Source organism: Phacochoerus africanus, chromosome 6, assembly GCF_016906955.1.
Source record: "Phacochoerus africanus isolate WHEZ1 chromosome 6, ROS_Pafr_v1, whole genome shotgun sequence".
In the NCBI taxonomy this organism is placed as follows: domain Eukaryota; kingdom Metazoa; phylum Chordata; class Mammalia; order Artiodactyla; family Suidae; genus Phacochoerus; species Phacochoerus africanus.
The window spans coordinates 83577441-83604010 of NC_062549.1; the positions used below are offsets into that span (position 1 = coordinate 83577441).

Consider the following 26570-nt stretch of genomic DNA (forward strand, 5'->3'; position numbering starts at 1 on the left):
GGTTCATGGGCTGCTGGGAGGGCATGGACAAGCTACTCTTACAGCTACAATTAGATAAATAAGGGTGGGTGAATATGCAGGGCCGGGAATCCATTGCTGGCTATGATCTATGATATCAGAGCCTTTATTATGTTGGTAACATTGGCTATTTATATCTGAGGGCAATGAGGCCTCCTGTGTGCTCTGGTTTTTTTCCAATGATGCAGAACAATAGCCAGCCTTTACAAGACACCGCAGAACCTCTCAAATGCTCACATTGCAGTGTAACCCCTCTTTCCAGATGCCCTGTACACATGGATGATCATATAAGTCAGACCTGGGAGTCAAACGTGACTTTCACGGCTCCTGAATCTGGCATGGGAATACTATACGGCCCATTTTCTTTGCTGAAACATGCAGGCTTAAAAAATAGTGTTCCTGGAAGTTCCCATCGTGGCACAGTGGGTTATGAATCCAACTGCAGGGAGTTCCCATTGTGGCTCAGTGGAAACAAATCCGACCAGTATCCATGAGGATTCGGGTTTGACCTCAGGCCTTGCTCAGTGGGTTAAGGATACAGCGTTGCCGTGAGCTATGGTGTAGGTTGCAGACGCAGCTCGGATCCCGAGTTGCTATACTGTGGGGTAGGCTGGCAGCTGCAGCTCCGACTGGACCCCTAGCCTGAGAACTTCCATATGCAGAGGGTGGGGCCCTGAAAAGGAAAATAAACAAATAAATAAATAAATAAAAAGAGTGTGAATTGTGTGCCTCTTTTCATACGGAGAAAGAAAATCAGTAACCAGGTCCTCTGAGCCCCGGGGGGAGCAGCACTTACCTCCTCACCATTCTGGCCCAGCTCTACCTTGGGGGGGAACAGAGAGAGGGAGCAGGGTGGTTTCCTTCTTGTTGGTCTACTGGCTGGTGTCTAGAAGGAGGGTGACAGACAGACACACAGAGAGAAAAAGAGAGAGAGCTAATCAGGCAACAAGGAGGAAGAGGAAGGAGGTGGAAACTGGTTTGAGGAATGTTTCCAGATGTCTGGAGGAGAAAAGAATGGAGGGAGGAATTGCATGTCTTTGTGACTGCAGATTAATTTTATAAATTCTTGTGAACTGTCTGCCCATTTTGACTTTCCATTTTGACTTTCCATTTTGACTGGAGCATCCTCTTTTTTTGAGATTCATCAGCCTGAAGTAACATCTCAAAATGACACTCACATCCAGCTTCCAAGCATTGCCATCACCTTAGATCAATAACATCTCCTTCATCTTTTATGATATTCCTATGATGTCTAGAAATTATAGACCTATTCCTCAGATAGGAAAATAAAAACGCAAAACGACACACCTAAAAAAGCATGATAATAACATTCTCTTTTGCCCCAAGGGGTCATGAGAGACCTCCCCCCACACTGAGGTGCCCTTCCTTTGTTTCACTTCTAAAGAGCTCCTTGGATTGTAGGACTCAAAGAAATCTAGCCCAAATCTCTCTAATGCTTCAAAGCCCCTTTTGAAACTGTCCTCTTCAGCAGGATTGTAGAATCTACTGGACCCTGATCCCTTTCCTTCTTGATGCCTGGCTTTCAGTCTGAATGTGCTTCCATTTAAGTCTCCTGTTTCTTTCCAATTCTCCATCTGGAATCTACCCTTGCTCTGGATTCCTGAGCTCCAGCCAGGAGCCTGTTGTGGGGACTCCTTTATTTTGAACTAGTCCAGGGAGTTCCCATTGTGGCTCAGCAGTAACAAACCTGACTGGTATCCATGAGGACGTGGGTTTGATCCCTGGCCTCGCTCAGTGTTAAGAGTCTGGAGTTGCCATAAGCTGTGATTAAGTTGCAGATGTGGCTTATATCCCGGGTTGCTGTGGTGGCTGGCAGCTACATCTCCAATTTGACCCCTAGCCTGGGAACCTCCATATGTTGCAGGTGTGGCCATAAAAAGACCAAAAAGAAAAAAAAAAAAAAAAAAAAAGAACCAGTCTAGGCCTGGCACAGCTGTGCAAGATCTAAGTCTCAGTGGATGGACAATCAAGGTGGGCAAGCCCTGGGTTCCAGACTCCCCTCTCTGGCAGCTGGCTCTTTCAGTTCTCAGCCCCATTTCTGCTCCCTTCTGGCTGGAGTGTAAGCCTGGCTCTGGTGGGGAAAGATCCTGCCCAGGCCCAGCAGCATGGCGACATTCCTCACATTCAGAGAGACCCCTCTCTGGCTTCTCTTCCTAATTTGGTAATTACCAAGCCTCCTCCCTCCCTCTCCTCTGGGCCTGACCCAGACTTCCCCTTCCTCCAGCCCCCTCCCAGGAGAGGGGCTCTGAAGCCGCCTGACTCACCTCCTTTGCAGCGGCTGCCTGTTCCCTAAACCGCCCAGCCAGCTGGGCCACCGAGGGGAGTGCCGAGTCGTCCACATTGGCGTTGGTCTCTGCTGGCCTTTCCTGGCAAAGCAAGGGGAAACAGAAGTTAACCAGCAAATAGGCACTTGGCACTGCTGAGCGAGGGCACTGGGTAGCACTCAAGGTGCTTGTTATGTGGCCACAAGCAGGGGATGCCGCAACAGGGAGGTCTGTAAGAGCATCTTGCAATTGGCTCCTGCATTCAAAGATTTAAAAACCCATCAGTCAACTGCATTTAGGGAATATTTACATGGTTCTTGGCCCTGGGTGTGGCTCTGCAGATCTGGAAAGGAACCAGAGGCGGTACGTCCTGGGGGCTAGGGGGATGCCCAGGGATCTGGGAGGCAGGACAAGGTTGGGTTCCTCATTCCAGCCTGGAAAGGGTTCTACAGTGATAGCCTCTTTCCTTGGGTAGATGGGGCTTCCAAAACTGGAGGTTTGACCGAATGCACTGGAAAGAGAGGCCTGTAATTTTAAGTAATGGCATGAACAAATGCCCTTTATTGAATTTTCGCAAGTATTTCTGTGTCTTGTCTCCCCTACTTAATTGAGTGCCTTAGGCATAGAAAATGCTCAGAAAGTATTTTTTGAATGAATAATAAATAACATGAGAGGCAGGTAGCACGGTGGATGAGAACCAGATTGTCTGGACCCGACCCTGGAGCAGCTGCATCTCTTCCTAGCTCAGTGACTTTGGGCAATTGGCTTTACCATTCTGTACCTTGACAGGTGGGTTAAATGACTTACTACATTATCTAAAGTGAGGGGACAAGGCCTAAGACATAAAAAGAGCTTTAGAAGGGTTGTTATTAAAACAGGCAATGGGGTCCTTCCAAGAACCCTCACGATGACTTTGGGTAGGTAATTGCATATTGCATTACATTCTCCCCAGTGCCCTCACTGAGGAAAACTCGCCCCTTTTACTGTTCTTTTCCTTTTTGGCAGTACCCATGGCATGTGGAAGTTCCCAGGCTAGGGATTGAACCTGCGCCACAGCAGTGACAGCGGATCCTTAACCTGCTAAGCCACAAGAGAACTCCTATTCCGGGAGTTCCTGTTATGGCGCAGTGGTTAACGAATCCGACTAGAAACCATAAGGTTTCAGGTTCAATCCCTGGCCTTGCTCAGTGGGTTAAGGATCCAGCATTGCCGTGAGCTGTGGTGTAGGTTGCAGACGAGGCTCGGATCCTGAGTAGCTGTGGCTCTGGCATAGGCCAGCGGCTATAGCTCCGATTAGACCCCTAGCCTGAGAATCTCCATATGCTGCAGGAGTGGCCCTAGAAAAGGCAAAAAGGCAGAAAGATTAAAAAAAAAAAAGACAAAAGAAAAAAAAAGAACTCCTGTTCTGTTCCTTTTTGCCTTGAGTTTTCTCCAAGCTGGTTACCAGCTGGCTATCACACCCCTGCTCCACCACCAATGCAGTCAGCAGTTTCCTGTGGACTTCCCTCCCTCAAGGTGCTTCCAGGCCCCCTGAAGAGGCCAGGATGCTCCATGGCCACCAAGACACACATCGTGAATCATCAAGTGCTGGAAATGACCACCTTAACTCTGCCTTGTTACACGTGTCCTATGGAAGCACCTGTTTTTTTTGTTTGTTTGTTTTTTATGGCCATGCTCATAGCGTATGGAGGTTCCTAGGCTAGGGGTTGAATCGGAGCTGTAGCTGCTGGCCTATACCACAGCCACAGCTACGCCAGATCTGAGCTGTGTCTGCGACCTGCACCACAGCTCATGGCAATGCCAGGTCCTTAACCCACTGTGCAAGGCCAGGGATTGAACCTGCATCCTCATGGATACTAGTCTGATTCGTTTCCACTGAGCCATAATGGGAACTCCCTGGAAGCATCTGGTTTTAATAACGTTTTTTTTAAGTGTCCAGCCCTAGAGATATTCCTCTTTGGGTTTTAGTGCCATTTCTTACACAGACTGCAAACTCCCCCTCCAATCCCTCTGCTCAATCCTAGCCTGCAACTGGAAGGATTTGGGTAGCAGTTCGCCTGAGAAAGTCCATCTATGTATTTGCACTCAGCTCATGGCCTTCAAAGACTAGGCATGCTCCTTTACAACTGTAAGCTTGCACTCCTGTACACCACACACACACACACACACACACACACACACACACTTCCTAGGCCCTCCTTTGTGTGCTATAAATGTCTCTAAGCTTTCTTATTTGGGTGCTCCCTCTAAAGCAAATGTTAGATTGAATCCCTAGCCTGGGAGCCTCCATATGCCAGAAGTGCGGCCCTGAAAAAGCAAATAATAATAATAATAAAAATAGAAAAATAAATAAAGCCAATGTTACTGGTCATGCCATGATGCTGCCTCTCCTTGGAGAAGGGTGGGGGCGGATGCCCGCAGCTTCACCCTCCACCCCAGCTGATCTCAGGCAGGCAGTGAAGTTGAGTAAGTGAAGACAAAGCTTTGTGAAGAGGACTTTGCTTAGAGATAGGAAAGGACTGCTGGGGCCACAGACCTTCTGATCTGTGAACAGGCTCTTCAGGAGGAAAAGACAGGTCCCTGTTTACTGCTTCCTGTTGTAATTCAGGTTTATCCCCATTCTGACTTGAATGTCAAATGCTGATTCCACATAAACATATAAAAGGATCCACCTCTCTTCAAGATGTGGAGTCCCCCACAACGCTGGGGGAAAGCGGGAACCTGATGCCTGCCCTGGTGTCTCACACTTGCCACCTTGGACATGGTCAGAGGCGAACAGCTTGTCCTCCTGGAACAACGGAGAGTCTCCAGGGACAGTGTGATTAATTAATTGAGCTGCTGTTGGCAAAGATGCTGGGCCCATCGGTTTGTCCATCTGTCTAACTTCCTGCCCTCATAAGAGCTCAGTCTCTCTGTCCGTTGCTATTTATTGCTTGGGTCCTGCTGACAGTGCACCCTGAAGGCGCCAATCACTGGCGGTGCAGGAAGATACATTCCAGATAAAAATAGAGCTGTACAGGAATCAGAAACTCCTCCCTAACTTCCCTGTCTCAAAACCAGGCTTGGCAAGGGGTAAGAGAGCTACAAGGCTTCTGGAAGCATTTAGGGCTTAAAAGCTGGGTTGAAGGAAAGATTATAATATGTGTGAGTTTGTTTTCCTGGAGCCCAGTGAATGGGTTTTCTTCAGAATGTCTATGGACTCCAGAGTTGCTGAAGCCTGGCAAATCCACTCACCACCAGCACATCTCCAGCTGCTTCGCATTCATTCTATGTTGTGGAATAATGGCTGATGGTTGCCTTCTTTCAGTTGGGCACATTAAAGCCCAATGATGGTAAGTAAACTAACCAGAATCACACAGCAGAAGCCAAACAATAATCTATGAAACACGTGACTCCAACGCCTGATAATCCAGCAATGGACATCAGTTAAGTAGCATAATTTGGGAAGGCGTTTTGAAAGCTGTGAAGTGATATATAAACAGCGAAACTACTATAAGCCACTGGGTCACAGAGGTGGAATGGAAGTATGGTTTTGGGGAGGGACAAGCACTGTGGCTCAGCCTGTTCAAGGCTTTCCCTGGATTGCTGCCTTGCAATTCTGGCAGGTACTATTACTAAGCTCCTCCAGTGGTTCAACATCATACCACCTTGTCTCTGGGCAGGTGAGCAACTCCTCCGCCCTGAGGATAGATAGTTTGTTAAGGTCATGCTCCCACCTTGATTATTCTTGGATCTGAGAATGACAGAGTATCTCTGCCTAGTCTGCAACTGTCCTGGGACTCTCCCCACAGCCTCCCTGGGAGTAAACTTTCTTGCTCTGTTCCAAAGATGTCCATTAAGTACTGAACACAGAGCTAGGATCATAGAAAGCCCTTCTCAAAGGGTGCTTTCTTTCCGTCCCCCCATCCAACTCACTTGTGGTGTCAGGGCCTGGGCACCTGCTCCAAGTCACTGACACCCTCAGCTCTCCCCTCCCTCGCCTGCATCGACATTCCTGGTCTTGGTCACTGTTTTGACTTCAGCTCAATCCTTTCTTCCTGGGGCCAATCTCCATGTCTTAAATCTGTTTTCTGAACTCGTCCTCCTTTGCATCTTGCTTGAGCTGCACTTGTCTTTATAGACTGCAGGCCCTCACTCCATCTTCCTGGGTCCAGATCTTGTTCACCGAGCCATCGTCCCTGGCTGACTCTGCCAGCCAGCTTGGGAAGCACTCCTGCAGTTCCCTCATCTTTACTGAGGCCAGAAGCAACTTTGCCGAGGCCAGAAGAAAATCAACTCTGGTGTTTACTTTCTGTTTCTATGGGACTTTCTTCAGAGAACTGAGGAGTCCCTGTGTCTGGACAACATGGAACTTCCCCCTCGCTGTTGCCATGTTGAGTAAATACAATTTGGATGCTGCGGACCAGCCACATAGTGGAATCTTTGTGTAGAGGCCTGAATCCCTACCTACTTCCCTGGCTCTGCCCCCGTAGCTCCATCCTCTTTGGTCCAAAGTCTAAGCATCTAACAATCTTTGGACCATAGTTTAAGGAAATAAGGCACCAGGGGAGGTCTCCGCATCTATAGCTGGGGGGAGAAGCAGTGCGAGGACTCTTGGGGCTGAGGAACCTCTGCTTTTAGGTAAAAGGAAGATTCTCTTGCTCACCAGAAATAGGCCAGATAAACCAGAGCCTCCAATGTATAAGGTATGCTTGTTTCTTTGCACTTCTAGAGCTGTAGTGGCTTTTTTTTTTTTTTTTTTTTTGGCTTTTGAGGACCACACTCATGGCATATGGAGGTTCCCAGGCTAGGGGTCTAATCGGAGCTGTAGCTGCCATAGCAACACTGGATCTGAGCTGCCTCTGTGACCTATATCACAGTTCACAGCAACACCAGATCCTTAACCCACTGAGCAAGGCCAGGGATCGAACCTGCATCCTCATGGATACTAGTCAGTTTGTTAAACACTGGGCACGACGGGAACTCCTGCAGTGGATCTTAAGACCACTTACTTCCTTTCAATATTACCATACTTAAACCATCATTTTTAAAGGATTGACAGACAATCCTTTGCGATGCTGCAGTAATTCCAGGGTCTTCCTTTACACTTACTTATCCTTAACTCTTCAATTCATCCCAACCGTTTAACCACTACCATCTTGGGATGATGGAAAGGACAATGGGCTAGGGACCAGGTTGGTCCGTTTGACCTACGTACCCACCTAGAGCGCTGCTAGGTGGGAGCCATTGTCCTTGGAGCCCTTGATAATTTTTTTTCCTGCATGTGGAAATTTCTGGGCCAGGGATCAAACCTGCACCACAGCAGCAACCTGAGACACTGCAGTGACAACACTGGATCCTTAACCTGCTGCACCACCAGGGAACTCCCAGCACTTGATATGTTTTCTGTCATTCTCACAACACCTTGTCTAGAACAGAAAATGGCCCAGAGTTGCTAAGTCAGTAAGCATGGCACCAGCGTTATCTGGATTTGAAAGATCATGCTATACAAACTGTAGACTTTCACTGCAAAGAGTTATCTTATTCAGCCTCTTATCAGTCAACATAACTGTCCTGGCCCCTGGGGTAAAGTAGTGAACAGGACAGAGTTCTTGCCCTTAGGGAGCTGCTATTCCAGCAAGGGTAGCAAACACTAAACATAGAGGCAAATAAACAAGCAAGATAACTTGCTAAATGTCATGAAAAAGAGAAAATAGGGCACTTTATCTCTGGGGGTGTGGGCAGATATCTTTGAGGAGGGTCATCTGAGTTGAATTCCAGCTGCAGGAAAGATGGGAAGAAAACTGTTCTAAGCAGAAAGCACAGAGAGGAACAAAGGCTGAGGGACAGAGGACAGGGAGGTGTGGCAGGGACCTGTCATGGCCAGGAGAGAGGGAGAAAGACAAACGATGAGAGACAGTCTGGGGGCTCTCTTGGGGGGCCTTGCAGATCATGGCAAGCAGTGTGTATTTTATTCTGAGTGAATGGGATGCAATTTGGAGAGTTTCAAGGAGGCATGTGACTTGAGTTACACATCAAAAGGCCGTCTGTGGAGGATGGATGAGAGTGGGAGCAGAGGAACAAGGAGGAAGGTTCTGGCAGTGGTCCAGTGATGGCGGAGTAGACCAGACTTGGAGCAGCAGAAAGTGAAAAGGGGTGGGTATAGGGGTAGGACAGCTACCAGTTACTGATGCATTGGGTGTGGGGAGTAGGAGAAAGAGGGCAATCAAGGATTGCTTGACTTGGACAACAGGATACACAGGGTGTTTTGGAAGACTTGCTGGGGAGAGGATGTGGGGTGGGTGTGGGGGGGGTGAATAGTTTTTGCTCATGAAAGTTTGAAATGTCTATTAGACATCATTAGACATCCAAGAGGAGATGCAGCAGAGGGAGTTGAATATACAACCAAGCCTTGAGTTTAGAGGAGATGTTCAGGCTGGAAATAAACCTGTGGGAGTCACTAGATAGTCATAGGACTGGACGAAATCAGGAAATACAGACCAGGGAAGAGAAGAGGTCCAAAGACTAAACCCCTTATTAACACTGAATGGTCTTTCATTCATAAAGGTGAGGGGACTGTTCCTGTTATTCCAGTGGGAGTCTTGCAGACATTGAGGTACAGATGGAAAACAGGATGGGTTGAGGCCAGAAGATATCCTTCGCTTAGGTGATAGAGGGTAAGAAAGCCTGGGATTGCCACAGGAGGGAAACACCTGTGTCCCAGTGCTGCTGGGTGATGCAGTCATCATTTCTGGAGCATCTGTAGACACTGCAGAATGCACTGGGATAACAGCGATGGCCCACTGGGAGTGAACAGCCTTATGGGGGGAGTGGGGGAGGGGAGAATGGAGAGGAGGAGGAGAAGAAGGAGAAGAACAACAATAATTACAACTACACAACTACACAAAGCAGAAGAAAAGAAACAGGTACAAATGAATGCTGATCAACTATTTCACATAAAACTGAAAAAGTCCCAAATATCCCCAGCCTACCCCCTTGTGGGCTTTAAGAATCTGAAAATGGCAGGTCCCTGGCCTCTGAGATTCTGACTGGGGAAAACCCAGGTAGGATGCTCTGCTCACACAAGGGATCCACAGGCTGGAGTTCCCGCTGTGGCGCAGCAGAAACGAATCCGACTAGTAAACATGAGATTGCGGGTTTGAGTCTTGGCCTTGCTCAGTGGGTTAAGGATCTGGTGTTTCAGTGAGCTGTGGTGTAGGATGCAGATGCAGCCTGAATCCTGTGTGGCTGTGGCTGTGAAGGCTGGCAACTGCAGCTCTGATTCAACCCCTAGCCTGGGAACCTCCATATGCCATGTGTGTGGCCCTAAAAAAACAAAACAAAACCAAAAAAAAAGGATTTGTGGGTCATGCCCTGGGGACTGCATCCCCCCATGGGCCCTCCAGCGCTTCCCACTTCCTCCCAGGATGTAGGGTTGCAACTCAGTGCCCTGGACAGGGTTCAGTAGCCTTTGGTCAGTGGACTCCGGCCTGACTGCTTCAGTGGTTTTAGAATCAGGGTAGCCCACAGCTTCAGGTGCCTGGCTGTCCATCCAGGTGGGGTCAGCGGGTTTGGTGGTGGCACAGGCAGGGTTAGGGTCCAGGTATATTTCCAGGTAACAGTAAGGCCAAATGGGAGGGATATGTTAATTCTGAAGGTCATGATAGTGTAGGATCTTATCAATACCATCTGGGAGATAAAAGTATGTGAAATTTCCCTGTAAGACCTGTTCATTGTTGTATAAACATAAGGATAAAACTTTGAGTCTGGTGGGGTTGGGCATGCACAGGGACAATATGACAAGAATGGAAAGAATGAATTCAGGGTCGGATATGGGTCTCGGTTTTGGCTCTGACATATATCGGGGGTGGACCCCTCTCAGTCTCAAGACCCTCATTTGTAAATGAGAATATAATATCCATCAGGCTTTGCTCCAACCCAAATTGCAACACATGTCCTGTTGTCTGGAGGCCCCACCCCCCCTTTTCCCATGGAGAGCAGGATGTAGCAAATATCCCCAGAGTCCCCACAAGAGTCAGAATTAGTCCAGACAGAGTGCACAATGACAGGGTTACAATGCTGTATGTGGGGCAGTAGAGCACAGAGCCTGCCTGCATTCAAATCCAGACTCTGCATATGAATGCGTATATGCCCTAGCCTTGGACAAGTCACCTAATTTTTGGTGCCTCAGTTGCTATCTGTAAAATGGGGAGAATATGCCAAAGGATGCCCAGGGTTTCAACTAGTCTACCCTTGCCCTTCTGTTCCCTCTGGGGCACAGAGGGAGCCCCAGCTGGGTCAAATGTCCTCCCTCCTGCTCCCGGCCCTTCTTAGTTCAGGAGCAGGCCCTTCTTGAGTCAGCCATTAGTGGGATACACTTAACAGACACCTAACAAGGCAGACACCTAACAGATACTCCGTTCCTGAACTCTGGAACCATCCCTGAGAAACTAATGTGCGTAGTAACGAGCATTTACAAAAACATAAAGTTTAATTTTACGGCTTGATCTAGGTCATGGCCTAAGTATGTACTGCTCCCCCTGCCCCCCACTACTCTTCCATCTCTCTTCCACCTCTCCTCCTTCTTTTTCTGATTATGAGTATTGCTATTATTTTATATGCTTTCCCACCACCTACTGCAGGGAGCTCTCAAAGTCTTGCTGTTAAGGACACTAGCGAAGTCCTGAGCACGGTCTTGGAACTGCCCTTTCTTTTTTCTTTCCTTTTCCTTCCTTCCTTTCTCTCCATCAGCCTTTTTTTTTTGCTTTTTTTTTTTTTTTGCTTTTTAGGGCCACACTTGTGGTTCCCAGACTAGGGGTCTAATCGGATCTATAGCTGCCAGCCTACACCACAGCCATAGCAATGCTGGATCCAGGCTGCATCTGTGACCTATACCACAGCTCACAGCAACACCAGATCCCTGACCCACTGAGTGAGGCTAGGAATCGAACCCACATCCTCATGGATACTAGTCGGATTGGTTTCTGCTGTGCCATAATGAGAACTCCTGGAACTGCCCTTTCTCATACAACTTTGAGTCCCATCAGCGAGTGAAGCTGCAGCTTCTTCCTCTTCAAGAGTCCCTACCTTGCCTTCTTCCTGGGATAGCTGTGAGGCTCTAAGGACACAAGGAATGACCGCACACTGGATGAGAGGTGCACAGAGATGAACAGGATCAGCATTTATGGCCCACAGTGTAACAGGGGCAATTAAGAAAATATTTAGAGTGTGATGGGTCAGTCAGTTTGGGAAGAGAATAACAGCCCCCAAAGATGTTCACATTCTAATCCTGGAACCTGTGGATACGGTAGGTTACATGGCAAAAGGGAAGTAAGGTTGCAGGTGGAATTAAGGTTGCTAATCAGCTGACCTTAAAATAGGGAGATTATCCTGGCTTATCCAAGGGGGCCTAATGCAATATAAAGGGTTCTAAAAAGTGGAAGGAATTGGAGTCAGAGTGATGGGATGTGAGAAAGTCTTGATCTACTACTGGAATGCTGGCCGCCTTTAGAAGCTGGTAAAGGCAGGGAAGTGGTGTCTTTCCTAGAGCCTCCAGAAGAAACACAGCCCTGGCAACACCTTGATTTTAGTCCCATTGGGACTTGTTTTGAACTTCTGACCTCCAGAATGATCAGATAATAAATTTGTATTGTTTCAGCTGCAAATCTGGGTCATTTGTTGCACTGGCCATAGGAAACTAAAACAGCCAGTCAGTAAGTACTTGCTAAACACCCACTTTGGACTCTGAGTCTGCGGACGTAGTGCTGAAGAGAGTCAGTCCCCACTCTCACTGGAGCTCATGTTCCAGGGGAGAGATAGGTGGTGAACAAATAAGCAAGTGCGTATCTAGTATGTGATTGGCGCTAGATGCCATGAGTGGTCACAGGAGGCCTCCCCAAGGAGGAACAGAGGAGGTGACATTGAATTTAGGATGCTGTGATTGAATAAGGACAGGGTGAAAAAGCATAGCAGGAGCTTCCAAGAGGAAGCACCAACCTGGCCAAGCTTGAAGGATAAGCAGAGTTGGTCATTCTCCCACTGAGGGAGCTGCATGGGTGAAGGCTGAAAGGTCAGGGGTGCCTTATGGAGCTACTAGAAGTCCCCTAAGCCTGGTGCAGGGCATGTAGCATGAGGGGCAAGATGAGGCTGCAGAGGAGACAGGAGGTTAGAGTGGGCAGGGCTTCTAAGCTGGAACCCTGTTCTTAGGGTCATGCAAAGTCATTGGAGGGTTTTAAGCAAACAAGTAAAACCATTGGACTTATGTTGATGATCCCTCTGGCTGCAGTGTGAGAGATGGACAGGCTAGGGGTGGGGAGACTGGTTCAGAGGCCATTGCCATTGTCATGAAAGGTAAGAAAAAAATGAGCAAATTGACAACCTACTGCCTCCTACAGAGGGTGGATCCTGGCCCCACAAGGTCCTTTCTCTGAGCTGAGCCTCTTGTTAGGTCTAGGTCTGTCAAGGGAGTTGCATTTGGGAAGAGAGCGTGGAGGAGCGCAGGAAGGGGCTGGGAGCTGTGGCCCTAAGGAGTGGACAGGGCCAGACACCTGTGGCAGAAATGGCCAGAATGAAAGAAACTTCTGGGGATGGGGTGGCCCAAAGTGTTTTGATGAACAAGAGTCTGGTCACCGATTTACAATGGTTAGCTGTGTTATCATGATCCCTTCCTGAAATCTGCAAACTCACAGGAGAAGTTCTACAGAAAGCAGTAGGTTTTTTATTTGTGGGTGCTTTTTTAAAGGGGTAGAATGAGAATCAAAAGTGTCTAACACATGCCAGGGACTCACAGGGGTGTTTAGGTTTACTAGGCTTTTTTTTTTTTTTTTCCCAGCTGCACCTGTGGCATATGGAAGTTCCTGGGCTAGGGGTTGAATCAGGAGCTGCAGCTACAGGCCTAGCCTGTAGCCACAGTCACACCAGATCCGAGCTGTGTCGGCGACCTACCCCGCACCTCATGGTAAGGCTAGGTTCTTAACGCATTGAGCAAGGTCAGGGATCAAACCCATATCCTCACAGTCACTATAACCCACTGAGCCACAATAGGGACTCCTAGGTTTACTAGCCTCAAGAAAGAATGGAGAACAAGGATTTAGTAGAGGCAAAAAACTGGGACCAAAGGGGACCATGAGCAGACAAGTCCATCTGGGAATCAGTAACTTTCTCAAGGATGGCTTAGACATAGAGTTGGAGGCAATACTCTGTAGATCTCAGGAGTCTGTAGGACTAGACAAAATGGTGGCCTGAACTGGGATAGGGTCCATGGGGATGGAGAACATTAATAGGACTCAAAAGCAACTTGGGAAAAGATTGACTAGAACTGGTGACTGACCAGGCAGGTGTGGGGAGGGATCAATATGCTGTCCAGGTTTCTGGCTCTGCCTGCTGGGGGGACAGGGGTGCCATCTACAGAGTGGACCCAGGGGAAGAGCAGGGCTGGGGGAAAAGAGAGGTGGCAAGAGAAGGGAAAGGTGACCAGAAGGAGTGAATGACCAGAGCAGAGGGTCCAGGACAGACCCTGAAGGACCTGTTTGTGATTTCTGGCGCTGAGCCTGGATTTGAAACTTGGCTCCCTTACAAGGTGATGGCTGAGCCTGAGGACAGGCAAGCGAGTGGAGGCTGGAAAGGAGATGGAGGGGGTGCTGGGATGAGGGGCTGAAGCAGCCTCACAGCCCAGGCTGGGTGCATGCACCCTGCTCCCACCAGTGGGCCTGCAGAGGTAGAATCCAATCCAATCCTGTCAGTCTGGCGGCCTCAAAGCAGCTGGCTGTTTTTTTGTTTGTTTGTTTGTTTGTTTGTTTTTGGAAAAGGGGAAGAGTGTGAAAGACATGCCTCCGCAGAGCTGGCATGAGTGATTCAGAGGGATTCACTTACCTATGAGCCAACAAGTACATCTACACTCAATCGTCTCTTCAAAGAGAGTTCAGAGACTCCTGCCATGTGTTCTCTCATGTTGGTTAGACCCATAATAAACCTGATTTCACTGGGCGCCCCTTTGGGTCTGAGGGGTGGGTTAGGTTCCAGGTGCCAGGGTTTCCTGGAGTCCTGGGGTTTGCTGCAGCCACCTGGAAGCCACCTCAGAATACCCTTCACTGGGGGCCACTTCTGCTTCCCAAATGGGAGTGACAAGGAGTGTGTCGTCCTAAGGTCTGGATCACTTGTCCTTCACGCTGCAGCGAAAGTCCAGGCATACCTTCTAAGATTAGAACAAGTCACCCAAGGACCAAGGCCTGCCTCCCAGTCAGCTGCAGCCTCTCCTGTTACAGAGGCTCCTCTTCCCTCCCCCCTCCCCCCTTGCAGTCTGGAGCTGGACTCTTAGCAGGAAGTCTCTAGGGATGCTCTGCGGGGTTGGGTCACCATGGGCAGCATGTGGTGCTGGGTCCTCTGCTCCTTTGGGTTTTACCCTGTCTTGGACTCATTCCTCTGTTCATTCATTCATTCATTCATTCCTCCTGTACTCCAGGCCCTGCACCAGGATATAGCAATGAACAAGATGGGACAGATTCTTTCCTAATTGGAGTTACAGTCTAGTGGGGATAACTGTTCAACAACCATATTATTTATTTATTTATTTTGTCTTTTTGCCATTTTCTTGGGTTGCTCCCGTGGGATATGGAGGTTCCCAGGCTAGGAGTTGAATCGGAGCTGTAGCCTCCAGCCTACGCCAGAGCCACAGCTACTCAGGATCCGAGCCGCGTCTGCAACCTACACCACAGCTCATGGCAACGCCGGATCCTTAACCCACTGAGCAAGGCCAGGGATCTAACCCGAAACCTCATGGTTCCTAGTCGGATTCGTTAACCACCGAGCCATGATGAGAACTCCAACAACCGTATTATTTTTTTACGCCTGTTAATTTTTTATGATGGCAATAAATGTTGCAGAGGGAAAGGACTAGGAAAACAAGGACAAGGGGACCTGACCCAAAGATGTGACGTTTAAACTAAGATCTGAAAGAGCAGTAGAAGGGATCCAAGCAGGTGTGTGTGGTGAGGAAGGGAGGGAGGTGGCCAAGGGCATTCCAAGTAGTGGAATTTACACAAAGGCCTGGAAGCGAAAAGAGCAGGAGGTGCTTGAGGAAATAAAAGAAGGCTGATATGGTTGAAACTCAGAGAGCTTATCAAATACACCCAGTTTTGCAAGCTTTTCTCTTTCTGCTGTAAGCACAGGAACCATGCATTTTTCATGTCCTCGGTCCTTTGCGGATTAACACATTAAGTGCTCAACAAATGCTGGTAAATGAATGAATAAATGAATGATGCCTCAGAAAACCAACACCAATGTATTGACATTATGAGGGCTTGATAAATATAGATGGGGACCTTGAAATGAAAATGGAAACAAAGTGTCAGCCAGGCTTGGCTCTGGGCATACCAGTCTTGACTATTTTCATTAAGGTTTACTGAACTAGTCCAAGGTCACTGGAATAGTGTAGCTAACTACAGGGCAAAGAATGAGATCTTCCCCCATGAATCCAATATTTAACAATCTGAGCCTCCAGTCTCTACTTGGAGCCAAGAAATGCATTATAATTTCATATTCCCATCCCTGGGTATCCCCTGTCTTCTTCAGTTTTAATAATTCAATCTATCCTAAAACATGGCACATATAAAAAATACTTAAAATGTGTCTACTTCTTTATCTAGAGCCGTTGAATCCTTCTGTCAGATGTTGGGACTTTCAGACACATTTCCTCTAGAAGCAACTAAGGCACCTGTCAGTGTAGGTGATGTCTGCGCAGGATCGGAAACTCACATTTCTGGTCTGCAGCTGTCCTCAGACACTAAACCTGTCCTCCCTGACCTTGCTGTCCAGGGATGCTCCAGGCAGGAACCCACAGTCTCTGGTAATCAAAGAGGCCCCATGCAAAGAGAGGACAGGCTCTACCTGCCCTAGAATCTGACTCACTGGGACGGGGCCAAAGGGGACTTGAAACGGTTATTTTAATTATCTTTCTCATCTCCCCTTGCCACACCCTCCAAAGAAGAGAAAAGAAAAGAAAACCACTAGGCTGGGTTGAGCTGCTTCCCTTGAAAAATCTACTGGGTTTTAGAGAGCAAAACAGCTGACCTCCTGGCATGAAAAGGGGAGATTGGGAAGGTAGGGGGTTTGACATTCAGCCAGCAGAGGCTTGTAGATGGCCTGACCTATCTCTTCCCTCTGGCTGCTCCCTTTAGCCTGAGGCTGCTTCTCAGTGGGAATGTCCCCTCCAGACACTGGCTGAGAGCACTCAAGACCCAAGAGTTGCACAGGAGTCCAGGCCTGCTGAGCTGCTTAGCCCCCTCTGTGCCCAGCACCATCCCCAAAATTAGTGATTCAATCTACACCTACTACCGTTGCTGAAAAGGCTCTCCTTAGAAACTGGTTTTGAATTAGTAAGAGTTGCCTTTTTAGCCTATATTTTCTCCACAACAATAAAGTAGCCAAGTTTATTGTGCCAGGTAGTGTGTTAAGATGAGCTCATCCAATTCTCCCAACATCTCTGTGACATGGGTTTTATAATCACCCCTATTTTACTCATGAGAAAACTGATACTAGAGAGCTCAAGTAATGAGTCCAGGATTGCACAGCTACTAAGGGGAGGTCTAGAATCCACACTCAGATGGTCTATGAAAGCCTGTGTTCCAAACCACAATACCACATGCCTCCAGCAGCCAAGGCATCTGGGAGTTCACATTTGGGGGGTTACACAGTGCTCATCAAATTCCATAATAATGACAAACAGTCCAATTTAAAAAGGGTAAAAGATCTGAACAAACACTTCACCACAGAAGATATATGAACAGCTAATAAGCACATTAATCAGGTAAACACAAATTAAGACTATAAAGAGATAGCACTACACACCCACAAGAATGGCTAAAATAAAATAAACTGATAATATCAAATGCTGGTGAGCCTGCAGAGCAAATGGAACACTCATACACTGTTAGAGGAAATGCTAAATGGTGTAGCCATTTGGAAAAAAATTTAGCAGTTTCTCATCAAGTTAAACTTACAAAAATGACCAGACAACCCCACACAGATATTTGCCCAAGAGAAAAAACATGTGTCGACATGAAGACTTGTACGGAAATTTCTAGAGCAGCTTTATTATTGTTATTATTATTTTGCCTTTTTGTCTTTTTTTGAGGGCGGCATCTGCGGCATATGGAAGTTCTCAGGCCAGGAGTCTAATCGGAGCTATAACTGCTGGCCTACACCACAGCCACAGCAACACCAGATCCGAGCCGCGTCTTCGACCTACACCACAGCTCACGGCAACGCTGGATCCTTAACCCACTGAGCAAGGCCAGGGATCGAACCTGAAAGCTCATGGTTCTAGTCGGATTCATTAACCGCTGAGCCACAATGGGAACTCCTACATAACATTCTTAAAAAGGCAAAGCTATAATGGGGGAAAGCAACTCACTGCCTGGGATCGGGGCCAGGGGCAGGGGATTGACTACAAAGGGTACAGGGAACTTTTGAGGCAAAAGAAATGTTCTGTATTTTGATTGTGATCTATAGCTTGTGGTGGTGATGCTTACATAACTTCATATAGTTGTCAATACTCATCAAATTGTACTCTAAAACAGCTGTTTTATTGTGCATAAATTATATCTTATAAAAGTGATAAACATCTTTTTTAATTGAACAAATGGGCTCATCACACTCCTTCTGCATGATGTCTCTCTTCATTTGCCCGAGGGGGGAAGGGACTCTGCTTAGTCCCAGGATGCCAGCCTCATGGGCCCCACAGCGAGGGCAAGAAGGCGCCTGGGCTGCAGGAGGCTGGCTAGCAGCCTCTGGCAGCTACTAGGAACAGGACACACCCAGCCATTCCTGTCCAACCCAGGTTAGCCGCCAGCACTCAGGAAGCAAGAACGGTGAAGAGAGGACAGAATTTGGAGCTTGACCAGCTCAGGTTTGAATCTCACTCTATGATTTATGGGTTGTGGGGTTTTGGGCAATTGACTTAACTGCTCAGAGTCTCATTTGCAACATGTGGCTAATAATACCCCTTAAGGAGCCTTGAAGATGCAAAGAGATGGTGTTTGATAGGACAGTTAGGGTCCAAATCCAAACCCTACCTTTTACTAGATGTGTGCTCTTAGGCTAGACTTGGCTTCACTGAGCCTCAGTTTCCCCACTTGTAAAATAGGGCTTATAATAGCACTTATCTCAAATGATTGTTATAAAGTCCAAATAAGATAATGCACATAAAGTCCCACCCAGCACAGTGCCTGACACATAATAAGCCTGCCCTCCCATTTTAGCTATTGTTGTTGTCACCTAAGACACTGATTGCCACTATGGGCTCCCCTGCACGCTTTGAAGGGATGATAGGCTGTTGGCCCCGAAGAATTACAGCAGAAATCTGCCACTGCCAAGTCATTTTCATTCCCATCCTATAGAAAAAGTCTGAAAACCAGGCATTGCATCTTAATGTCACAGGAACTTAAAACAAAAATAAACAAATGTGATTTAATTAAATTTAAAAGTTTCTGCACAGCAAAGGAACCCTAAACAAAATGAAAAGACAACCCATAGAGTGGGAGAAGATATTTGCAAATAAATCGACTGACAAGGAATTAATCTCCAAAATTTATAAACACCTCCTACTGCTCAATACCAAAAAAAACAACCAACCCCATCAAAAAATGGGCAGACAATCTAAACACGTGATTCTCCAAAGAAGACATATGGATGGCCAAGAAACACATGAAAAGATGTTCAACATCACTCATCATTAGAGAAATGCAAATCAAAACCACTGAAATACCACCTTACGCCAGCCAGAATGGCCATCATCCAAAAGTCTACAAACAATAAGTGCTGGAGAGGGTGTGGAGAAAAAGGAACCCTATTACACTGTTGATGGGATTGTAAATTGGTGCAACCACTGTGGAAAACAGTGTGGGGATCCCTCAGAAAACTAAAAATAGAATTACCATTTGATCCAGCAATCCCACTCCTGGGCATCTATCCAGAGAAAACCATGACTTGAAAAGACACATGTACCTCCAATGTTCACTGCAGCACTATTTTCAATAGCCAAGACATGGAAACAACCTAAATGTCTATCGACAGAGGAGTGCACTAATAAGATGTGGTACATATACACAATGGAATATTACTCAGCCATTAAAAGGAAAGAAATAACAGCATTTGCAGCAACATGGATGGACTTAGAAATTATCATGCCTAAGTGAAGTCAGTCAGACAATGAGACACCAACATCAAATGCTATCACTGACATGCGGAATTTGAAAAAAGGTCACAATGAACTTCTTTGCAGAACAGATACCAACTCACAGACTTTGAAAAACTTATGGTTTCCAAAGGAGACAGTTTAGGGGGTAGGGGGATGTGCTGGGGGTGTGGGATGGAAATGCTATAAAATTGGATTGTGATGATCATTGTACAACTATAAATGTAATAAATTCACAGGAACTTAAAACAAAAATAAACAAATGCGATTTAATTAGTAATTAATTCATTGAGTAATTTAAAAAAATGAAAAGGAAAAAAATGTCATAGGAACTTACAAATGGGAATCTTGTGCGTCACACAAAAGAGCAGACTGGCTACTTGGAGTGAGATTCTGGACTCCAGGCGCAAGTAACCTAACTCACTGAGGGCAGTTCTTGTGGTGGGGTCAGCTGGATGTTTCCGGGATGTGGGGGTGGGGCAATGGAGCAAGACCAGCCAACAGAGGGAAGTCGGCTTCTGGCTTCTGAAGGCGGGGAGCGTCCTGCCTTTTTCTCAGGGCCCTGCACCATGAAGGGACCATAGAAGAAAAAGCCCCAAGGCCAGAATTTGAGGGTTGTGCCTGGTCCTGTAGGTCCAAGACTGATCAGGCTAGTTTATCAAGTGGGAGCAGGTACCCTCAGGGGCCACAGTGGGTGTATGGCTGTTGTAGCTCTCCAGGGAATAGGCTTGGGTCTAAATGATGCAGGCGAGTTCCCACTGTGGCACAATGGGATCAGCGGTTTCTTTTCTTTTTTTTTTTTTTTTTGTCTTTAGTGCTGCACCCGCCACATGTGGAGTTTCCCAGGCTAGGGATCGAATCGGAGCTGTAGCCGCCAGCCTACACCAGAACCACAGCAACGCGGGATCTGAGCCATGTCTTCGACCTACACCACAGCTCACGGCAACGCCGGATCCTTAACCCACTGAGCGAGGCCAGGGATTGAACCTGAGTCCTCATGGATGCTAGTTGGGTTTGTTAACCGGGGATCAGTGTTTTCTAGGGAGCTCTGGGACACAGGTTCCATTCCTGGCCTTCCACTGTGGGTTAAGGATTCAGACTAGCTCACATCTGATCCCTGGCCCGGGAACGCCATATGCCTCAGAGCAGCCAAAAAAAGAAGAAAAAAAAGAGATTCAGGGAGGGGGAATAAGAGGTTAAGTCTCTGGGCAGATATGCTTTGCCCTGCAGAGTCAGAAGGGAAGATCCAGATGAGTTATATCAAGAGCTGAGCATCCCGGGAGCGGGGGAGGCCACTGACCCAGAGATCAGAGGAGTTGTGTGAACTCTCCACCCCTCTTTGCCTTCCCATTTCCTCATCTGTACAATGAGGGGGCTCGCCAAGGATGTTTCCCAAGGCCCTTTCCGGCTAGCACACTATTTTCTTTTTCTTTTTCTTTTTTGCTTTTTAGGGCCGAACCCACGCATATGGTAGTTCCCGGGCTCGGGGTCCAATCGGAGCTATACAGCTGCCGGCCACAGCCACAGCTACAGTCACACCAGACCTGGAGCTGCATATGTGACCTACACCACAGTTCACAGCAACGCCAGATCCTTAACCCACTGAGTGAGCCAAAGGATTGAACCCGAAACCTCAAGGTTCCTAGTTGGAATTGTTTCTGTTGCGCCGTGATGGTAACTCCACTTTTTTTTTTTTTTGAACTTGAACATCACTGTGAGGAAAATTTGGAATACTTAGATTATCTTTCTCATGTAGATGACAACAGAGGTGGATATCTACGTTTAGGCAGAATCAGAGCAAACTCTGCAGGGAGGCTCAGGGATTCCCAAGAAGACACAGCTCTTACACTACTTCCTCATGGTCTTGACACGCAGCTCTGCAACGTAAAGAACCCCATCCCTCCTTCTCCTGCCTTTTCTGAAGAAGATTCTAAGAATGGAACCCTCTTCTGTTCTCCAACTAGGAATCAAACAGCAATGTGATATAATCCCTTTATTCCAAATTAGCAAACTGGGGTCAGTAATTCTTTTAGAAAGAAGAGTTTCAGGAGAAGAAGGTGTTAAAAAGCAATTAAAGAGAAAAGTGGGTGAGAAATCAGTAAAAAAGAACCTTCGTGACCAAGCCAGATCAAGGGATACAGAGGCCAAAAGACGCATAAACTGAAAAGGGGAGAAGAAAAGGAGTAGAGAGTTCAGGTTTTTCCCCAGGCATGTTGCTGTCCAGCTGGGGAACGAATAACCCGCACTTGATTTCCTCGGGAAGTCATGCAAAGAAGGAATGACTACAGGTTTTGCTTTCTTTCATTCACACCCCTCAGCGTGCTACTTTTTTTTTTGCTATCTATTACAGCAAGGGCACAGGCTCAGCGCCTTGGCCAGCTTGAGAGCCTCAAGGTTCTGAAGCAAGCACCAGGAGCTCTAAGAATAGTACAGGCCTGCAGGGAAGCATTCCGAGGAGATACAGAGCTTTTCATGAACCCCCTAAGTTGAGTGACTCTCTGGGGCTCTGAGGGAGGGAGGATGGCTTGTCCTGGCAGGGGTCTCCCAGGCTCCAAATGGAAGTCCCTCACAGGAAACCCAAGAGAGATCCTCCAGGGTGAGCACAGAAATATAGGGGCCCTCAGCCCAAGAAACAGCCAAGTGCCAGGTCTAAGATACAAATGAACCAACCTCCTCTTGCCCGCCTCTTATCAGCAACGGTACCACCTTCCACCACATGAATGAGAAATCTCTCTTTGGACAATGGCCAACCTACTCCCCATGTAGAAGATATTCGAGCAGATGACTTACAAGATGGTTTGGTTTTCATACGGACAGGGGAGCTGTGGGTAGCCCGGAAGTACTTGACCCCATCACTCCAGCACATCCACACTTACACCTCCGAGCTGCCTCCATGGAGTCCAGGATTGGCAACTGCTGTGGCTTTTCCAGGAGAGGTGGCTCCACCCTTAGCGGCTTCTAGGCCACTTTACAGGGAGGAGGATGTGGGGTTGCAGAAGGACCTCCTCAACCCCCACAGAAAGCAGAGAGCAGAAATGGTGCTCATTTCCACCCTAGGATCAGCACGGTGCTGGTGATGAGTTCGGACTGGCCCGTGCTGGCCTGCCTGCAGTCATCCTGCCATCTAGGCACAGGCTGCTGTAACGTTGTGTGAGACGAGGACCCACAGTCCCAGACCCATCTCCTCTGGACTTCATTTCCTCCTCCATACAATGGGAAACAAATCTAAACAGGGTCATTTTCATAATTAAGTGAAATGTACATGGGAAGTATCTCATAAGCCAACATTGATCGGCTGATCCATCATTCCTACTTTTCACAAATTTCACTGAATACCACCAAGAACTGGCTCTGCTGGGGTTGGAAGCTGTTTGGTAGTCAAGACCTTAAGTTAAGAAGGGACTTCAGAAGGTTCAGAGTTGTAGGTATTTTATTTTATTTATTTAATTTTTTGTTTTATAGGGCCATATGTGTGGCATATGAAAATTCCCAGGCTAGGGGTCAAATCAGAGCTGCTGGCCTAGCAGCAACAGCAACGAGGGATCCGAGCTGCGTCTGTGACCTAAACCACAGCTCATGACAATGCTGGACCCTTAACCCACTGAGCAAGGCCAGGGATCATGGATACCAGTCAGGCTCGTTACTGCTGAGCCACAATGGGAACTTCTCTTAGCTGCAGGTATTTTCTTTCTTTTTTTTTGTCTTTTTGTTGTTGTTGTTGTTGTTGTTGCTATTTCTTGGGCCGCTCCCACGGCATATGGAGGTTCCCAGGCTAGGGGTTGAATCGGAGCTGTCGCCACCGGCCTAGGCCAGAGCCACAGCAACACTGGATCCGAGCCACGTCTGCAACCTACACCACAGCTCATGGCAACGCCGGATCGTTAACCCACTGAGCAAGGGCAGGGACCGAACCCGCAACCTCATGGTTCCTAGTCAGATTCGTTAACCACTGTGCCAGGAGGGGAACTCCAGCTGCAGGTATTTTAAAGCCAAGGGAAATTTAAGACGATTCAATGTTGCTACAGAGTCTTGGTTAAACATCATTCCAGTGAAGGTTGGAAGAAGTTGCTAAAAAATAAAACGCAATTAACTAACAAATTTGGGGGAGGAGACAGTCACAGAAATTAAGTCATGGTCTCTGCTCTGTCAAAGCTGACAATCCAGTTGGGGAAACATGAAGCAAAGTTCAATTAAACATAAGAGCAAGTTGGAGTTCCCATCATGGCACAGTGGAAACCAATCTAGGAACCATGAGGTTGCAGGTTCAATCCCTGGCCTCACTCAGTGGGTAAAGGATACTACATTGCCATGAGCTGTGGTGTAGATTGCAGACGTGGCTCGAATCTGGTGTTGCGGTGGCTGTGGCATAGGCCAGCAGCTGTAGCTCCAATTAGATCCCTAGCCTGGGAACCTCCATATACTGCAGGTACAGCCCTAAAAAACCAAAAAGACCAAAAAGAATAAAATAAAATAAAATAAAAATTAAAAATAAAACATAAGAGCAAGTTAAGTAGACCATTGTATAAGAAGTTGTGCCTGTGTAGGCATGATTAACTGGCCAAGGAACAGTACAGGCTATAAATGTGGCTGTGTTCGAAGACCTAAGAAGGAGAAATGATGGGGTAAGGATAGGGGGTAAGATCAGATCAGAAAGTGATCACAGACAGTGCTCCACAGACAGAATGATGCATGTCTCTACTCTGCTCCTTATGTGACCATGGACAGTTAACTAACCTCTGTAAATTTCAATGGCCCCAGCTAAGGGCTTGTGTACAAATCAAGTGAGATGTACAGTACTCAGCACGGAGTCTGACACACAGTAAGTGCTCACTAAATGCAGGCCATTACTATACATGAAGCCAAGGTATTTGAAATTAATCCTGGGAGTTCCCGTCGTGGCGCAGTGGTTAACGAATCCGACTAGGAACCATGAGGTTGCGGGTTCGATCCCTGCCCTTGCTCAGTGGGTTAAGGATCTGGCGTTGCCGTGAGCTGTGGTGTAGGTTGCAGACGCGGCTCAGATCCCGCGTTGCTGTGGCTCTGGCGTAGGCTGGTGGCTATAGCTCCAATTCGACCCCTAGCCTGGGAACCTCCATATGCCATGGGAAGTGGCCCTAGAAAAGACAAAAGGACCAAAAAAAAAAAAAAAATTAATTAATTAATCCTGAAGGGGTAAATCTGCAAAGTTTAAAGTAAAACATTTGTCCTGGATTCTTACCACGCAAACTGCAAAGAGGCAGTCAGGCAGTCCCCACAGTGATACACACATCCTTTTGGAGACAAGGGTGGATATTCAGGGAAGCGTGGGTGACCCAGCTCAGATGGCGGGAAAGGACCCTGTGACCCTAGAAGGCCCTGGGGCAGGAACACGGAGAGTTCAGGGACATTCCACATCCATCCTGCCAGAAAGAAGGACAAAATATAGAAGAGAGCTGGGAAAATGGATGGAAAGCTTCCATTTAAGGAGCAAAGGGAATTGGCGGCGAGCTGGCAGGGGAGGGAAGAGAAGACAGAGGCTAAGACCTGGAGATAGAAAAATCCCAGACTGGTATCAGCTATAGGATCTGGCCAGAGAGCAGACACGTGGTCTAAGGGTAGCCTGTGATAACAACTCCCAGCATGCTTTGCTGATTTCTCATGACTGCCTCTGGGTTCATGTCATTTTGAAGGCAAATCGAGATTAGTTAGCCGAGACATAGGATGTAATAGCAGAATACTGGATAAATGAGTGTTAAACATTTCTCTTTTTAACTAAGAGAATGAAACATTTCTCTTTATATATCTTAAAGGTCCCTCTACTATAAAAAAAGGCAAAACTTTTTAAAGGCAAAAAAAAACTATAAATGAAGTAAAAAGAAAACAATAGATCTGGGAAATTATTTTAAAACAGATGAAAAGGAGATAAAACCTGTTATATAAAGCACTCTCACAAAATGACAAGAACAATATAGTAGAAAGGATATAGACAAGCAATTCATAGAAAAGAAAATTCAAAAAGCCAATAATGTAAAAAGATGCTCCAATCATTAGTTGTCAGGGAAATGCAAGTTAGATTAACATTAAGATTTCTTTTTATGCTTATCAGACAGGCAAGGAGAGAGAGGGGAGAGAGGAAACAGACATTGCTGTCTGGGAAATGGGAAAAAGGAAACATCATATGTTTCTGGGGGAAATGTGAGTCGTTTTGGCCTTTTAGGAAAGTTACCTGGCAACATTGATTGCATTAGATTACACAAACTTTTTGACTTAGCCTCATGCTCCTGAGAATCTACTCGAAAGACAAACAAACCCCAGTAAATAAGGATGTGGAGGCTGATGATAGCCTTGTTTATAGCAGCGAAACTCTGGAAACAAAGTAAATACTCATTAAAAAGGGAAATGTTCTATGGTTCATCCACATAACAAGTTATTATGAAACCAGTAAAAAGAACAGATTAGAGCACTTCAAACTTCCATAAAAATTGTAAAGTGAGAACAGTAAGAGGCAGAGAAGAGTGTGTACTCTGATCCCAATTTTATAAGACAACTAAACAATCTAGCCCCTATGTGTCTGTGAACATAAACCTATCTATATAACATGTGTATAAAATGTATATGTAATAATTTATATAGTTAAAGAACATGAAATAGCCTACAGAAAGGTATGCATGAGGTTTCTGGAAGCTGGGGTGATGTGGAGGGGAGCTTATTTGCAGAAGGCAAGCCTAAAAAAAAAAAATACTGCTTGTAAAAACCTAGCACACTTGCCATGATCTCTGTCATGTGAAAATTGTCTATGTGTATTTGAATGAGTAAACCTGAAGTGATTCATAGGGCTGTCCATGATATGTTTTCAAAGAAAAGAAAGCAGGTTGCCAAGATATAATATGAAAAACATCAAGTTAAATTTTTTTTTTTTGTTTTGAAATACTGAAATGAGAGTTTCAAGCTCAACTCCCTAAATCTTTTGGGAAAGTTTGTTTTGAACAGGGGAACAAATGCCTGAAAACTTTGGAGAGAGTTGTCGGTCTTCTCAAAATATCCAACCCAGGGCCTGAGCATCTGGGGACAGGACGCATGTGCCCAGAGGGAAGGAAAAGGAGATGAAGTTCATCATT

General features: G+C 46.8%; 1 protein-coding gene across 2 annotated transcripts in view; it reads right to left on the reverse strand.

Moving 5' to 3' along the window:
* RCSD1 (RCSD domain containing 1) overlaps nucleotides 1–26570 on the reverse strand; it is a 75584-nt gene that overhangs the window by 21120 nt on the left and 27894 nt on the right. The window contains exons 2-3 of one of the 2 annotated variants that reach the window (XM_047784000.1): nucleotides 2304–2405; nucleotides 815–904 (exon numbers count right to left, since the gene is read on the reverse strand). In XM_047784000.1, the coding sequence (XP_047639956.1) occupies nucleotides 815–904; nucleotides 2304–2405 (192 nt within the window). The remainder of the gene's footprint in view (nucleotides 1–814; nucleotides 905–2303; nucleotides 2406–26570) is intronic. The other variant, XM_047784001.1, reaches the window with a different exon arrangement.